Source organism: Martes martes (genome assembly GCF_963455335.1).
Source record: "Martes martes genome assembly, chromosome: 13".
In the NCBI taxonomy this organism is placed as follows: domain Eukaryota; kingdom Metazoa; phylum Chordata; class Mammalia; order Carnivora; family Mustelidae; genus Martes; species Martes martes.
The window spans coordinates 69,766,631-69,784,389 of record NC_137901.1 but is presented as its reverse complement, the minus strand read 5'-3'; the positions used below and the strand labels follow the sequence as shown (position 1 = coordinate 69,784,389).

Genomic DNA, 17,759 nt, shown 5'->3' with positions numbered 1-17,759 from the left:
TGCGATTGGAGAGGATGACACCCAGGACACTTCTACTGGAAGATCTAGGACAGATAAGTCATTCTTTGTTTCCTTTGTGAAAGTAGGGTCTGAGGAAGTGGAATTATAGACAATTAAAAACAATGTCTTTGGAGTAAAGAAAAAACAAACCCTAGGGCTTGAATCTGCCACTTAAGAACTATATGCTGGAGGTGACTTTACCTCTCTGAGCCTTACTTTTCTTATCCATAAGATGGCCATGACAAGTGGCCCCCGGGAGAGGTTTGAGAGTGAAATGAGCAACACTCATAAAGCACTTGGCACCATGTGTGGTATGCAAGAAAGCACTCAAACAATAGCCTAGACTTTTAAATTGTTATCAACAGGCAGCAGCCAGAGCCAGATAGGACCTCCTTCGCTCTCAGTAAAGTTTCTTTAATTGCTTAAAATATAAGGTGTGAGTTCCAAGGGAAGTGGGTACAGGTGGGAGTGATGGGTTGGGAAAGCTATGTGGCTAGAGTCAGACAAAGTCTTATGGAGGCCTCTCCTACCTACCCAAGGGGGCAGCTACTCCCAGAAACCAGGGGGCTGGATCACCTGGGTCTGCTGCCTGGGCCTGGCCTCTGTCCAAGGTGCTGAAATGTGCTCTGGATTAGTCCCTTCTTGCCCTGCACACCCATGAATTACCCTGCTCACTACCTTCATTCAAGTTCACAAGTATATATTGAGCATCTACTGTATAAGGAGTAGAAGTAAAAAAGAATTTAGATCTATTTGCAACCCAAGTGGCTCGTAGCTCACAGCGTAGAAATTTGAACACACACAAATGCCTTAGGAGAAGTGAGGACAAAAGGAAAGGATTCATTTTGTGATTTCTTGGATTTCAGTGACATCACCTCTTGCTTTCACCTTTCTTCCTTCTCTTATGCAATCTTGGCATCCTTCAAAAACTGTGCCTCTCATACCTTTCCGAATCTGACCACAGCACATAAGTCTTCCTCAAGGCAACTCTTTCTTTACTGACTAATCTCACAGAGTCAAGAAGACTAGTGATCAGTTTCTGAGGGAAGGAAGGGTGGTAGGATATAGATAGAAAAAGGAGAGGGTCTGGGGTCTCAGAGAAGTGAGGAAGCTGCCTAGACAGGGGTGAGTTCTTTGTCATACTTCTGCATGCCTTCGTCTGGGAGCAGCACTTCCACAGTGAAGCTGACCTTCTTGGCATGGACAAAGCTATAGGTGTTGTCAAAGCGCAGAACATCTAGGGGGACAGATGAACAGATGGGTAGTTAGGCCTGGCTTCACATTCCCCATGTCCCTACCGCAGCCACAGGAGGGAGGACAGGCTCTGTTTCTACCTGCTATGTGAACTAAGCTGGGCCAAGTTCCCACCACTCCTTTTCCCTTTCCCATGGGAACTGTCACTCTTAAGCCATGTCTGTGAACAGACACTGACCTCTTCTTGGCTCATGCCCAGCCTGACTTTAGTTGCACCAATTGGCAATGAGGACAATGGCCACTGCGTCCCATTATCTCCACACCTGGACACTTGCATGATAGGTGTTGGTGGGGGTGGGAGGGCAGCTGGGAATGTCAAAGGCCTCCCAGCCCCCTTGAATAAAGTGAGACCAGTGTATACCTTCTGCTTCCTCACAACCACCCAAGAGGCAGAGGTTGTAACCTCTGCTTCACAGATGAGCAAACCAAGGGTCCAGATTGGTAAGCTATGCCTGGGGTTATGCAGCTACCATGAGACTGAGGTGGGACCCTGACATCACACTCAGCTGTGTGGCTCTGGATAAGTTGACTTACTTCTCAGGACCCCAGTTTCTGCCTGGGAAATGTCATGCCTGCCTTATTGTCCCTTGCCTTTGTCCTGTGGCCCAAGTACTCTCAGCCTTTTCAAGGCATGTGTGTCACTAGCTTTTGGTGTGTAGTAAATGCCTGAGAGTGTAGTCTGAATGATCAACTGTGTGAATGAATTACACTAACCTAGGCTCTATGTTCCTGGGGTAGGGGGAGTCATTGCCCCTCTGTTTCCTCCTCTAAACCATGGGGCAGGTGGCTCCAGCCTTCCAGCGCTGAGGCCCAACCAGGGTAGACTTACAGACACCAGCTTCTGCGCAGGTGAGGCTCCCATCCTCAGGCACCATGTGGGCATTGTAACGCTGGCTGGGGAGTACTTCTGTCATTTCCCCGGCTCGCTGCCGCTCCCCCATCTTGGTCTTCAGGAAGACCCCAAAACCAATGTCTGCACCATCAGAGGAGAACTGCCACCTGGGCAGGGAGGGGGACAAGTCTTACTCATTCTTGTGGGACCCTGAGGGTGTAAGACCAGCCAGAAATGGGTTGGTGTCCTGGCCCTTACCTGAGGACACAGCCTGGGAACAGAATTTCATATTCCACCTGGTGTGAAGAGCCACGATTGATCTGCACTGAGTGCTCATACTGAGTCTTCACTTGGTCCCGCACGTACATGGACTTGGGGATCTCCCCACCATAGTTGATCTGCAGACACAGGACAGAATGGGCTTGCTTCACTCTTTTGACCATTGCATTGCTTGTGCTGTTGAATTCATGCTGTTTCTCCTGCCTGAGATGCTTTCCCCATCTTCTGGAAGTATGCTGCTCACCCTGTCCTCTCCCACTGCCACCTTCCCACCACCTGCCACCAGAAAGCCTTCCCTGACCCTCCAGGGTCAAAACCTCCTCTGGAAACCTCCCCTTCCAGTTCAACCCTCAGAGTCAAATTTTCCTTATTTCTTGTTTGCCTGAACAGCTGCTGAGAGCCCGGTGATAGTGAGGCTGGGACTGTCTAGCTCAGTACCTGTCTCACAGGGGTCTCTCCATGTCTGTGGAGAATTTGTGGAATGAATGAGTGGGTGATAAAGGAACTCAGCTCTACTCCTCTCCGCTCTCCTATCTGGGGTTCTTTGTACCTTAGTTAAACATTTGGGGTTCCCATCTGGGTCAGTCAGAGTCCCTCCAAACTGAGCAGGCAGTTCCTCAGGACTGATGAGTTTCAGCAAACCTTCCTTCCAGTTGCCTGTGGGCAGAGGGGTTAAAGCGTGGAGGGGACTTGTCAGCCCTCCACTCCCACTGGGGAGGGGCCCAAGCTTGGGGAAAACCCTACAGGGACTAGGCTACAAAGACCAATTCCTCAGTCTCTCAGGCCTTGGGCTGTAGGAAGTGTCATCCAGCATTGTGTTGCTATGGAAAAATGTTTCCTCTGAGCTGATGGGTTTGCACATTTTTGAGGGTCTTCCAGTCCTGAGTAGTGAAGATAAGAATCATCTAATTGTCTCAAGGAGACATTAAAGCCTTTGAAGTAAAAAACCTTGTTGGCGGCCATACAGCGCATAGATGGCATACTCAAGACAGACCTCTTAATGGGGAATGGATAGCCCTGGGCCTTTGAATAGACCTTCCCTTTCTGTGCTGCTTAACTACTAAAGCCATAATGCTCATTACTGTTCTTCATGCCTTGTGCAAAACTCTAAGCATTCTCGGTCTTATGACAATCCAGGCTATCTCCCCTACCCACCCTCAACCCCACTGTGGCCATGGGATATACCTTGCCTCCAGTGGGATAAAAGCAAAGACCATAATGCTTGGCCAAACACACAGGGCCCTGTGTGCCACCAGTAGGACAGAGCCCCGGACTTGTACCTGGAGTGTGCCATTACCCACACTGCTACAGGATTTTGGGGCTACCTTGTGATCCACTTAGCTCCCTATCCCTGTGGAACTGGGCAGAGGCAGAGACTCAAGTATCAGGAAGAGAAAGAAAGCAAGGATTTGTAAGACTACCTTCCCAGATTCTTAGATCTCCTGATTTGATGATATGACCATTCTGCTTGCAAGAAGTTGCTCCAAGTTCAAGGTCATTGGCTTGAGTTTAAGAACTATTTCTCTTCTTTCTTTCTCTTTCCTTATCATTTTTTAAAGATTTTATTTATTTATTTGACAGAGAGAGAGAGAGAGAGAGAGAGATCACAAGTAGGCAGAGTAGCAGGCAGAGATAGAGGGGGAAGCAGGCTCCCCACTGAGCAGAGAGCCCAATGTGGGGCTCGATCCCAGGACCCTGAGATCATGACCTGAGCCGAAGGCAGAGTCTTAACCCACTGAGCCACCAGGCACCTCTCCTTATCATTTTTAAAAATAATGATTTTTTTTCTACTTATAAAAGTAATACATGTTATTATAAAACTTTAGAAAACAGAAAAAATACAAAAAGTTAAAAAAAAACCACTTGATTTCTTGCCATCCACAAATCAACATTTTGTTTCATTTTCTTCCAGTAATATATTTTTGTTTTTACAAGGAAGATGATACTATCCACTCCACTTTATAATCTGCTTTTAAAAACTTAATAACATTTCCCTTGGTATCAAATCATCTTTTGTGGCTTTCTAGTAATTCATCAAATAGATGCATTATTATTCACTTATCCAGTCCCTTCTTGTTGACCCTTCCTTCCCTGAATCACATCTCCTCTTCCTCTTCCTGCTCTTCTTCCTTATCCTACTCAGCCCACATTGCCTTTAGAAGCACTGAGGTGATAAGCATAGAAAGGAAAATGAGGCCTATAGCCCAGAGGTTGACTATCAACCAAACTGAAACTAATAAGGAGAAGGTGTGAGGCCTCAGTCACCAAGGACATGGAATGTGGTAGAGATAACTGGATAGACTCTATAGTGTAAAACACATTTCACTTTACTTTTGAGTAAAGTGGCACAGGTAGCACAGTGCTCAGGGAATAGAGCTAGAATTACTTACTTCCCAATACTATAATTTTTCTGCGTGTGTCTTCACTCAGGAAGGGCTTCATGAGGTTGTAGCCCACAGGGAACAGTTTGGTAGCTGGAGAGATACAAAGATAATGGAGAAAAAAATTATTCCATTGTGACACTCTCTCCGTAATAGTCATAGCCAATAATATGGAGGATTCATGAATTGGAAAATGTCCTGCACTTGCCAAACCATCCCCACAATTGGTCAGCCAGACAACAAGCAGCCAACTAACCAGCCACCCAGTCAATCATCCAATCAACCAAGCAAGAAAAAGGCCCATCAATTTGCCTTCTAATCAGGCCACCAATCAGACTACCAACTAGTCAGCCAACCTACCAAATAGTCATACAACCAACTAACAAATCAGCCAACCAGAAAACCCATCAGCCTATTAAGCAACCAACTAACAACACAGCCATTTGCCTTCTGCAGCCAGCCAACCATCCAAGTTTCAGCTAAATGACAAATCGACCAGTCGACTAACCAATCTGCCAACTTGCTAATCACCTACCCAACTAGACAAAATGCTAGCTGGTCCCTCAGTCAATCAAGCCAATAACTATCCAACAAACCAACCAATCATCCAATCAATTAACTGACCAACTAACTCTCCAACCAACCACCAGTCATTCATCTAGACAGCCAACCAACTGGCCAATAAACTAGACAACCAACTAAACAAATAATCAACCAACCAACCAATTAACCAGCCAACCATCAAATATCCATTTGGGCAGAACAACTGAGGGAAAAAACCAGGATGAACACACACAAGACAACTAGAGACCTCCAGAAGGCAGCAGACAGGAAAGGCCAGACTTGGCTGCTCCAGCTTTCGGTGTCACAGGCAATTTGGCGATGGAGAGATCAACATGGGTGGGAGAAATGAGAGAGGATTCCTGGAAGAGCTAGTATTGGAACTGCCTCTTCTTGCAGTAAGGCCAACCACAGAAATTACTATTTATGGAACACTAACTTTATTCCAGGCATTCTAAGTGACTTGCATGCAGCCAAGCAACCAACCTGCCTCACTACTACCCAGGGAAGAAGGCACTTTTATTGTTCCAGGGTACAAATGAGGATACTGAGGCACAAAAAAGTGAAGTCATTTGTCACACACCTTTCACAATGAGCATGAACTTCAGGGTCTCCGGGTAATTCTCTTCAAGGAGGCCAAAGAACTGTGGAACCAAGAAAGACCCCATCAGAGCCCACATCTCATCTTCTCCTACTCCCATTGCCTTTGTAATCTCCCTTCTGGAGTGTCCAAAGGACTAAGGAGGGTTTCCTTTATTTCCATCACCTCCACTGGCCTCCGGAGGAGAGTTTCTCACTTCAGACTTTTACAACCACACTCTAATAATAATCATTTTCAGAGCAAATCTTATAGTAGTAGTAGTATAGCAATAATAATAACTATTGTTTATTAAATGTTCACAATTTTCCAAGCACTGTGTACACATTTTATATATCAACCCACTGGAATATCCCTATATCCCTTTGAAATGCAGAATACCGGTATCCCCATTTTGTAGGCGAGGAAACTGAAGCATGGAGGCATGAAGTGACTTGCTGGAGTCACAGAGCTTGGGACGACAGAGCTGGGAAGATTTGGCAGAGGGTGGCCTCTAGGGTCTCAGTACAGTGTTGACTCTGAGGTCTGTCTTTTGGGAAACACATTAAGGCCCTTTGGGTCCCACGTTGCAGTGCCAGAACCAGAAAGTCCACCACCTTTTACCAAATCCTGGCTCTGAGTGAGCAACAAGGTCACAGCAGACCAAGCTCATCATTAAGGAAAGCAGGAGTCACCCATAGGGCCTTCTCCTCACCTCTTGGTACACTTCCACCAGAGGTTTCCAGAAGTGCTTCAGTCCCAGGCCCTCACAGTCAAATATCATCACAATGGTCTCAATCTTCTTCCCCAGCTGCAAAGATGAAAGCAAAGACTAGTCCCAAGGTTCAGGGTTCAGGCTCAGAACTTAGGACCTGGTGACCCTAGCATTTGACCCCTCAGTGATTCTACCAGTCCCCTACTCTGTCCTCAGAGGAACAAGTGGACAAAACTGAATGCATTTACCCACACATCCACCTACCCATCCATCCATCTATCTAACTATCCATCCATCCATCATGCATTATCCATTTATCATCTGTCCATCCATCCGTTTGTCCATCCATCCATTAACTGACCCACCCATCCATCCATCCATACCACAATTCAATCATCCATTCATCCCTCAGTTTGTCCAATTGATATTTATTTTTTTAAAGATTTTATTTATTTATTTGAAAGAGAGAGAGATCACAAGTAGGCAGAGAGGCAGGCAGAGAGAGAGGGGAAAGCAGGCTCTCCACTGAGCAAAGAGCCCAACACAGGGCTCAATCCCAGGACCCTGAGATCATGACCTGAGCCAAAGGCAGAGGCTCAACCCACTGAGCCACCCAGGCACCCTCCCAATTGATATTTATTAAACACCTGTTTTGTGCCAGACATGGAGAGTATAACCTATAATACTCTTGTGCTCAAAGGCTTCACATTCTGCTTGGAGAGACCGACAAGCAACTAGGTCGCTATAAGTCCCAAGGTAAGTGCTGCAAGTAAACAGCACAGGACACATGTTAACCCAGATAGAGACCTCAGAGAAGGTGGCATCTAAGTTTGGGACCTGAACGATGGAAGGGAGAGAGCCAAGGGAAGTGTGGGAGGTAGCGATGCACTGGGGGATAGAGTTATCTGAACAGAAGGAACAAGCAGACTCAGAAGGAATAAAGGAATAAAAGTAACTAGTATTGTTGAGAAATATACATGAGGCTCTGTGTGCTGGGCCATACATTTGCATTATCTCATTTAATCTTTGCAACCGTTATTATATTATTATAAAACCGTTATTATATTATATTATATTATATTAAGCTTAGAGAGAAGACATGACTCTCCAAAACCACGCAGCTAGGAAGCAGTAGAGCTGCTGAGATGGTTTGACCCCAGAGTCCTCTGACTGTGACAGCAGAGAGCACAGTGTGATCTTGGGACTATGTCCCCTGGCAGCCTCACCTGCACCCAGCTGCCCGCCCCACTCAGCTTGGGCCTTACCCGCTCTGTCTGCAGGTCACATTCATGCAGAATGCGCTCGCAGTCCCTCATCTTGGTCTTAAGCAGGTCTTGCTTGGTGACCGAGAAGAGCAAGCCCTTTGGGTCAAGTGGCCCAATGATGTCGTACCACACCGGGCAGCCGTCCCGGTCATAGCCACACAGGCCACCAGGCATGTACTTCTGGATCACCTGGGCATGGAAAGATACACAGAACTTGGCATTATGCACTTCTCCAGAGACCCCCATACTAGGCTGACCTGGATGACCCAAGCCTGCACACAGCATGGTACAAGCATTGCCCCTTCCCTGAAGGGTGGCACTATTGTCCAGGTGAGAAAACTAAGGGACCCTGGGGGGAATGCCTTGCTTGTAGAGAGTACATGGCAAAGCCGGGTGTCAGCTGGGTCTGGCCAAAGGCCTCTTGGCTCCTTAATTCTGTCCCCCAACATCTCCCACGTCCCTTTCCATTGAGAAAAGTTGGGCTTAGTGATGGAAAACATGGATTCTGAAGGTCAATATATTTGGTCCAAATAGAGACACTACTGCGTCCTTGCTGTGCATCCTTCAAAAAGTAATAGTCCCTTCCCGAGTCCCATTCCACTTCTCTTCTGTAAAATGGTTTGGATAATTCCTCCCTTAGGGAAGGTCCCCAAGATCATATTGGCAAAGCACAGTGCCTGGCCCAGAACTCACGCTCTACAAATGAAACTATGACCATTGCTTTACTAAGAGTGCCAGTGGTAGGACTGTTCTCTCCAGCAACTTGGTGGGCTAAATTTCTTTCCTGCACAGACAGGATGCTTTGATCAAGGCCCTAGGGGTGAGGGCTCGGAGGCACAAGCTATCTGTAGTGGTGAAGAGCCAGTTTCATGTGAATTCAAATCCCAGCTTGACGTTGAGGCTGTGGGACTTTGGGTAACACACTTAACTTTTGCTGGACCTCAGTCCCCTCATCTGTAAAACGGGGACAGTTGTACCCACTTCACTGAGTTGTGATGACTAAATAAATTCATGCAGTTAAAGTTTTAACTCAGGCCAGGACCTCATAAGCACCCAGGAAGTGCTCGTATTTATTAGAGGAGAGGTGCTTGGAGGCCTGCAGGCAGTTCCACGGGCCTCTCAGGCTTGCGGCCCTTCACTCGTGTTCTCCAGTGACCCAGAGGCTGCTTGAATGTTATGTCTGTAAAAGACTGGGGTGTTGGGGGAGGGGTTGGCTCACCTCTGGGGGCTGCCAATCAAGGATGTGGTCAATGTCCATGGACTTCCGGAACTCCATATACTGAAAGGGAGAAGAGAGGTAAGGCCCCGTTGGGCTCCCAGCACCTCCAAGGGAGGGGGTGGAGATGGGAGCTGGAGGTGTGGATTGTACCCCACAAAACACTTCCCAAATCTCCATGGTTAGACAGGTCTCACCTTGCGGAGCATGGCCTCTGATTTCTGCAGGTCGAAATTCCGAGCTGTGTAAAGATGGAAGGAAGGTGTGAGGCAGGAGAGAGGCTGCCTTGTAGTCACTTTGTCCTGGTCCTGGACTGTGAGGAGCTGTGCATGGCACTAGGGGCCCGGGTAGGACCTTCCTTCCCAGCACCCTCCCCTCTCCTGGATCTGAGCATGTGAAGCAAGACGGTGTGATTGGATCCTGAGAGCCATGAGTTGTTCTGGAGCAGTTGGGACCAGGCCCCTCTCACTGCCCCTCACCCTGGTCTCCCCCACCCCTGCCCTCACCTCGGAGCCAGCGCAGAAGGAAATAGTCATCAGGATTGGGCAGGGCGGGCAACACGTCCTGCACATTTTCTCGGAACTGGGAAGGGAGATGCTGGTTAAAGTGGCTTTTGCACTGAACCTTGGCCCCCAGACTCAATAATTGTTTTCATCATCACTTCTCTTCCACAGGCAGTCTGGCCCATGACGATGGAAGGATGGGTGGGCAGATGGATAGGATGAGAGACAGGTATATGGATAGATGTGCAGATGAATGGAAGGAAGGATAGATCCTGAGTAAATGGATAGAAAGAAGGATGGATGGATGAATGCTTGGATGGTTGAGTGGGTGGGTGGATGGAAAAAGAATGAAGGAGAAATCAGTGGATGGAAGGAGGGAGAGATGGGGGAATAGAGGAAAGAGAGATTGGTGGGTGAAGAGACAGAAAGGAGGGATGGATGGATGGTTGGGTGGGTGGGGTGGGAGGATGGAAGAAGAAAGGATAAATGACTGAGCGTGTGGGTGGGTGGGTAAGAGGATTGGAGTATGAGTGCATTCATAGTTCTTTCCGTGTATTAGCCTGCCGAGGCTTCTGCTTTTTTCATCCCATCTTCTACAAAAGCATGGTTAGTGATTGCATGTTCTCCTCCCCGTTGGCTGTGGGGCTGACCACTCACCCTGCTCTGTCCCTCTCACCCTTACAGACAGGTCATCTTTCAGGGTCCTCGGGAAGGAGGGGAAACAGAGTTAGAGGGCAAACCATTAGCATCCTCGGGTTCCACCGAAGGGGCCTGGGAGGAATGGCTGGGGTGGGGTCAGCCGTCGGTAAAGCTCTCTGATACTGTCTCCCACAAAAGAAGTCAAGTTTGATCTGGCACACACACTATTACTGCTTGGATGTGGTACTTTTCCCTCAACCCCTGCCCTGGACAGAGCTGATATCACTGGCTGCTGTGGAACATGACCCTGGGTAAGGTGACAATAAAGAGAAAATGTCAAAAACACACTAAGCCAACAGAGTGGGGCAGGGTTCCGGCCACCCCCTCCCCCCTCTCCTCCGCCCTTTTCTTCTGGGGCTCAAGGAAAGGGGCTCTCACCTTGGCCAGGGTCTCTGCCTGCTTGGGGCTCAGGTCTCCGACTCGGCCACTCATGGTGTCTGGGTGAGGCTGGAGGAGTGGGGGCCACTCCAGGTAGAAACCGAGCCTCATCTGTGGCCCTACCCAGCTGGGGCCTTTTGCCCCCACTTCTGGGTGTGGCTCCAGGCACCTCCTCCTTGGCCAACTGTTGGATTGCATGTTACATAACTGGGATTAAGTGAGGTCCCGTGCTTGGCTCTGGGACAGGTCTGGGGGGGCAGGTGGGCACAGGAGAGCATGCCAGAGGGCTTTGGAGCCCAGGCTGAGTGCCTTTCAAATCCCCACCCATGCTCCCAAGCCTCCAGAGAAAGGGGGGATTTCAGGAGGAATGAAGACTGCCCCCTGCAGGCACCCTTTCTCTCCCATCATCAATCTCCCATCTCCTTAATGAAGAGACCCCACACCTAGCGTTCTGCAAAGGGCACCCGCTAAGCCCAGCTCTGACTGGTAAGACTCAGGGACTTGTTCAAGCTAGCAGAGTTCATTTAGTTTGTTGGGGTGGGAAACTCATAGCCTTTTGCACCAAGTGTCCATGTTCAAGAAGAGACAGACTGTGTCCTTACTGAAGGTCTGTTTTTTCTACTGGGCTGACACTACTTTTCCTGGTGTCTTTCAAGTCCTCTCATGTGATGCTGACCCTGCACCTTCAATATGAGAAGGGCTGAGCACCCCCACCTCGTTGCCTGCTTTCTTATCGCTGAGATCATGAAGACATGAGGGTCTTTGTCTGGGATCCCACATTCCCTGGGCCCTAAGGAAGAGGTGGGGCATAAGGATGGTCTTGGGGTAGTGAGGGTGTTTCTTGGTTTTTTGGATTTTTTTTAATGTTTCTTGGGTTTTTAAACACCTGATTAGTGAGGGGTGTCCACCAAGTATGCAAGGTGATGAAGGAAGCCCAGAAGATTTCCCTGTCCTTTGATTTCTGTCATTCTGCCTGATATCCCACCATTAGACCTGCCTACAAGGCCTGGCCCGGCTCCCCATTCCCCTATGAGACCTCCCTTTCAAGAGGACATCTCTGAGAGTCACTTGCCTCATTTATGGAATGGGACTACCAGTGCTTGCCCTGTCCTTGTGCAGTTGGAGGGAAGATCTAAGGAGGCATATAGACTGTCAAGGGTCATCACATCTAAGGGATTATTCTTGTCCAGCTGTCAGAAACTCCAGTAGAGCTGAGGCCACGTTGTCAACGACTATCTAAGAGAAGGAACCAAGGCCACATCTGCTTGAGAACACACCACACCTGTGTGGCCATATCTTCACGACTTGATGGGGTCAGTGGGGACTGAAACAACCCCTAGACTAACTCAAGGCACTCTGCCCAGGGCTCTCCCAGGTTCCCTGTCTGTGGGCATCCTATGTCCCCATCCCTGGGCTATCTTGGGACTTCTTCTTCTTTTTTTTTTTTTTTTTTTAGATTTTATTTATTTATTTGAGAGAGAGAGTGAGAGAGAGCATGAGAGGGGAGAAGGTCAGAGGGAGAAGTAGACTCCCCATGGAGCTGGGAGCCCGGTGTGGGACTCGATCCTGAGACTCTCAGATCATGCCTGAGCTGAAGGCAGTTGCTCAACCGACTGAGCCACCCAGGCACCCTATCTTGGGACCTCTTTCTCGGCTAGCTGACTTTGGTTAGTGCTGGATATCTTCCTTGCTCTGGGCCCCTGATAGAATCTGGCCCACAAGGAAAAGGGGAGCATTGTTAGCCATCTCCCTCCATCTGAGGCACCTGCCAGGCGCATTCAGAGGCAATTAGGTAACTCCACACCTCAACCCCACCCCACTTCACATTCCATCCTCTTCTGCAAAGCCCCTGGCTGCTGTCCACACCTACTTCCGGCCAGGCTGGGAGCAGGTGGAGATTATGTTTCTCCACTGCCCTCTCATTAGCCCCTAATCCTTCCTATTTCCCACCAGTCTCCTTTCTCTCCCTCATCCCTGTCATGTGAGGTGCCCCAATTATTTCTAGGGACATCGGCGGCTGGGCAGGGAGAGCCAGAAGGGAACACCTGTTGTTCACACAGCATCATCATTTATAACATTGGCCAACAGAACTTTCTGCAAAGATGGAAATGTCTTGTATCTGGGCTGTCCTGTTCAACATATTTGCTAGCCACTAGTCCCAAAGGAAAATGGTTAATGAGACTGAGGAATTCAAGTGTGAATTGAATTAAATTCAATTTTTATTAATTTTACTTTAAATCACCCCATGTGGGTTGTGGCTACCATATTGGACAGTGTAGGTTTATTATACTTATTGAAGGCTTATTCCACGCCAAGCCCCATCCTAAGTACATTGCCTCATTTAAACCTCAGAACACCCCTAGGGGTAGGCACCATTGTTAAGCCCATTTTATAGACAAGCAAACTGAGGTATAGAGAAGTTAATTAAACTTAGCCAGAGTTGAGACGGGGCAATTAAGCACTCAGCTGTTGCGCTATTAAATGATCCCACAGTCTCAGCTCCAGGAGCTTCCATCCTTATCAGAGGGAGGACTCGGGCACAGAAGTCACCCCAATGGGATGCAGGTAGCATTTGAGCCAGACTTTCAAGAAAAGAAGGATGGAGATTGGAGTAGAGGAAAGGGCATTCCAGGTGGAGGGAAAGTGCATGAGCAAAGGTGTGGAGATGCGAAACTGAAGAGCATGTGGAGGGGAATGCTGGGGATATTGCAGTAAACCAGATGGATTAGGTCTCTGTCTGCATGGAGCCCACATTTTCCCATTTGTGGAGCATTTCCTCTCTGCTAAGGGCATGACATCATTATCGGACCATTTGGAAACAGGTAGGGGTATCCCCATTTTGCAAAGAAATGGAAGATCAGAGAGAGTAAGAAAATTTTCTGAGGTCACACAGCCAGGAAATGGGGAGCCAAGATTCAAACCCAAGCCTATCTGATTCTGGAACCTGCACCAGAACCACTCCCTAGCCCTGCCTTCCCTCGGAAAGTTTAACATTGTGCCTGGAACATAGTAAGTACTCAATAAATGGTCTATATCAACATCATCGTGTGTTGGGAAGCCTGGGTCCACACCCCTTGGGCTGTGGAGTGTCTTGAGGCCAGCAGAATTAATTTCCCTCCTTTGAAACAAAGACCCTGGCAAAGGAGAGCCCCCAACACCCACCCACACTGCATGCATGTCTTCTCCCAGTAAATCCCCAGATTGTGTTTAGCTCCTAGTTTGCCAGACTCTCAGTGGACCATGGCAACAACCACAGAAGCAAACAACGGCAGGGGAGCAGATGGGGCCACCCATGGCACACCCTGGAACCCCTCCTTCTAGGTGGTTACTAGGAAATGTGAAAAGGCTGCTACTAAGGCCCCTTGGGCCCCAGCGGGGTCACATTCCTGTCCACCCTCCCCTAGATGGATCATGCCAGAACTAGTTGGGCCAGTACAAAGGGGGCCCAAGAGAAGCCTTACTACGTGGTGAGCGGGCTGAGCATTGTTGGATAGAGGCAAGTGGGGAAGGCTCAGAGGGCTATAAGGCGAGGTGGGGATGGCTTGAAAATAGGAGATGGAAGGGAATTTGGGGGTGCCCTACCAGAGTTGTGATGATGCTCTGGGTAGCACCCTGAGACAATCTGCTTTTCATCTTTACTCTTGGGCAGTTTTGTCTTCTCCTTAAATTAAAAAAATTTTAAGTGTTATAATTCACTTGCCATAAATTCACCACCCTTAAAGTGTACAATTCAATGATTTTTTTTAGTATATTCACAAAGTTGTGTAACTATCATCACTACCTAATTATAGAACATTTCATCAACGCCCAGAAAACCAACCCCTGTATACCCATTAGCAGCCCTTCCCCATTTCCTGCTCCCCTACTCCAGCCTCTGGCAGTTGCAAATCTACTTTCTATCTCTATAGATTTCCCTGTTCTGGATATTTCATATGAAGAGAATCATCTAGTCTTTGCCGACTGGCTTCTTCCCATGTTGTAGTTGAGTTGTCCCAGCAGTATTTGGTTTGTTTTTGTTTTTGTTTTTGATTTTATTTATTTATTTATTTGACAGAAAGAGAGAGAGAGAGAGAGATCATAAGTAAGCAGAGAGGCAGGCAGAGGGGAAGGGGGAAGCAGGCTCCCTGCTGAGCAGAGAGCCCGGTGTGGGACTCGATCCCAGGACCCCGAGATCATGACCCAAGCCGAAGGCAGAGGATTAACCCACTGAGCCACCCAGGCAACTCCCAGCAGTATTTGTTGAAGAGATTGTTCTTTTCGCATTGAACGAACGGTCTTTGTACACGTGTTGAAAGTCACTTGACCGCAGATAAGTGGATTTTTGGACTCTCCGTTCTTTGCCACTGATCTGTATGTCTATCCTTATGCCTGTACTGCATTGTTTTGATGACTGTGGCTTTATATTAAATTTTGAATCAGGAAATGCAAGTCCTCCCTAACTTCATTCTACTTTTCCAAGATTGTTTGGGTTATTCTAGAGTCCCTTGCATTTCCACAGGAACTTTGGGGTCGGCTTGTTCATTTTTTCAAAAGAGGCAGTTGGGATTTGGATAGGGATTGCCCAGAATCAGTAGATCACTTTGGGGAATATTGCCATCTTAACAGCATTAAGTGTAGGTGTCTTTACACCTACACTTAGTAGTCTCTAATTTCCTTCAACAATATTTTGTGGTTGTCAGTGTATCAATCTTTCACTTCTTTAGTTAAGGTCATACATGAATACTTAACTGTTGGATGCTGATGTAAATGAAATTATTTTCTTAATTTTGTTTTTTGAATGTTCCCTGTTAATGTATAGAAATGCGACTGATTTTTTAAAAGATTTTATTTACTTATTTGAGAGAGAGAGAGACAGAGAGGAAGTACAAGCAGTAGGGAGCAGCAGAAGGAGAGGGAGAGGCAGACTCCCCCCTGATCAGAGAGACCGACACGGCGCTCCATCCCAGGACCCCGGGATCATGACCTGAGCTGAAGGCAGGGGGGCAGATGGGGCCACCCACACCACACCCTGGAACCCCTGGTTAGAAGCCAGTAACCACTCACTGCCTGGCACATGGTAAATGATCAATAGTGTTGGCTTTTATTTTATTTTATTTTTTACGTTTATTTACCCTACACCCAATGTGGGTCTCGAACTCATGACCCCGAGATCAAGAGTCATATGCCAGTGAACTGAGCCAGCCAGTGTTGGCTTTTATTATTATTATTACTATTATTACTATTACTATTATTGTTATTTAGTGTTGGCTTTTATAATTATTGTCAGGCCTACCATCATCTCAGGACAGGGACACAGCTGGGTGTGTCCATCTTTTCCGGTTCCTTGTCCTCTGTTCTGTGGCTGTCTGACCCTCTACTTGGGTCTCTCCCTGGTGCTGAGTCATGCTGTTAGTCTCTGCTTTCTGGCAGTGCTCCTGGTATGACCCAACCTTGGGGGGGATGGGTGAGGGAGACATGTCACTCTGGAGTCAGACATCCTGAATCCCAGTCTTGACGCCATCACTGAGCAAACTACCATTTCTCCAAGCCTTACTTTCCTCCCCTCTATTACCAGGACGACTGTATTTATTTGACAAGCCTCCCATGAAGATCAGACAAGATAGCACAAGGGCAGCAGGCCTGCATAGACACTCAGTAAATGGAATCTATTTTTTTTTTTTTGCAAGGCTTTATTGAACATCTGGGGAGTGTAGCCTGGCCTGGTAGCTGGTGGGGATTAAGAGACTGACACGAGACAGATGATGATTCTCATGATAAACACTGGGCCCGTTGCAACAAGAGCATGGAGACGAGACTCTAACTCTGCTAGGGACTGGGGAAGGGGTCTTGGCTAGGGAAAGAGGGCTCTGGGAGCCTCGAGGTTGCACAGAGCAAGACTGGGAAGGGAGTCCCAGACTGAAGGTAAAGCATGAGTAAAAGCAGGGAGGCAGGAAGGAGTCTGATGCATTGGTGAGTTCACTGGGTTGGGTGAAGCTGCAATGCGGGTGTCATAGGCAGGTCACCATAAGCCTTATAAGCTTTATAAGCCTTATAAGCCACCAGTGAAAACTGAACTTTCCCCGGGAGGAAATGAGGAGCCAGGGAAGGGCTCCCACAGGAAGTGATGATCAGATTTTCATTTCAGAAAGGCTTTTTCTGGCCGCCCCGTGGAGCCTCCTGGGAGGTGGTAGGAACGGGCACAGGGAGACTGACTCATAGACACCTTTCTAATAATCCAAGCGAGAGATGACGGATTATGGCAGCCAAGGGATGGAGGATGGAGTCTACAGGGATCTAGAGAGAAAACCAGCAAGGGGCAGAACCAGGATCCGAACCCAGGTGGGCCACCTCTTTCGGCTGCTCCGCATGGGCCCACAGGCAGCCTGGGCCCAATGAACTTCGCCTCAAGCCGCCTGCAAATCCACCCTTCACCAGCCAGATTCCGGAGGGGTCCTGTTCACATTTCTGCAGCAGGGAGGGAGACGTACTACCAACACCGCCCCCTGGTGGCTGAGAGAGGAGGTCGCGGACAGCGGAGGACCACCCCGTCCAAGCCTATGGTAGCTCCCTCCTCTCTAAAGTCACCAAGCCTGAAGCCTGCCCACCCAGTGTGCTCATTTAGCATCTGGGCTGTCTGGATAGATGAACCTCTCTTCACATCCTACCTTTCCCCCTTTATGTTGGGTGTTCTGACAAGTCACTTCCTGCCCCGGGCCTCACCCTCCTCCTTGGTAAAGAGGGGGTGATGCTTCCTGCATCAGCTTCGTCCTGGCCCACGGAGAAGAGCCTGGCCCCCTGTCCCATCTCACGGAGAGGCGGCTTCCTCAGACCCAGGCCAGCGCCCCTCTCTGTCCCAGGCTTGCCCTTTCTGGCAGGGGCCCACCTGCCCACACTGACCTTGTCCTCCTCTGAAAGGCAGGGCAGGGGCACTGCTGGCAGCTAACCCGGGTGCTGGCTCCACCTCAGCCATTAGACACTGAGCCTTTGGCCACCGCACTCCCTCTAACTGAGCCTTGGCATCCTCGCTAGAACCCCCGTCTGTTTCGGGGTTTCATGGAAGGGGTCATACTGTGGCCTGCCAAGCCCTGGAGTGCCGAAGACTTGCTCTAGTGATCGTCCC

At 48.6% G+C, this 17,759-nt stretch overlaps 1 protein-coding gene across 1 annotated transcript; it reads right to left on the bottom strand.

Annotated features, from left to right (window-relative positions):
• Positions 1-393: 393 nt before the first annotated feature.
• SEC14L3 (SEC14 like lipid binding 3) lies at positions 394-10,795 on the bottom strand. Its single transcript, XM_080822058.1, has 12 exons — positions 10,661-10,795; positions 9,587-9,662; positions 9,278-9,321; positions 9,084-9,143; positions 7,865-8,053; positions 6,600-6,695; positions 5,891-5,951; positions 4,756-4,839; positions 2,916-3,022; positions 2,345-2,484; positions 2,084-2,253; positions 394-1,237 (listed from the first exon to the last, which is right to left on the bottom strand). Exons 1-12 carry the CDS (start codon positions 10,769-10,771, stop codon positions 1,116-1,118), a joined length of 1,260 nt encoding a protein of 419 aa, XP_080678184.1. The 5' UTR covers positions 10,772-10,795; the 3' UTR covers positions 394-1,115.
• Positions 10,796-17,759: the final 6,964 nt, after the last annotated feature.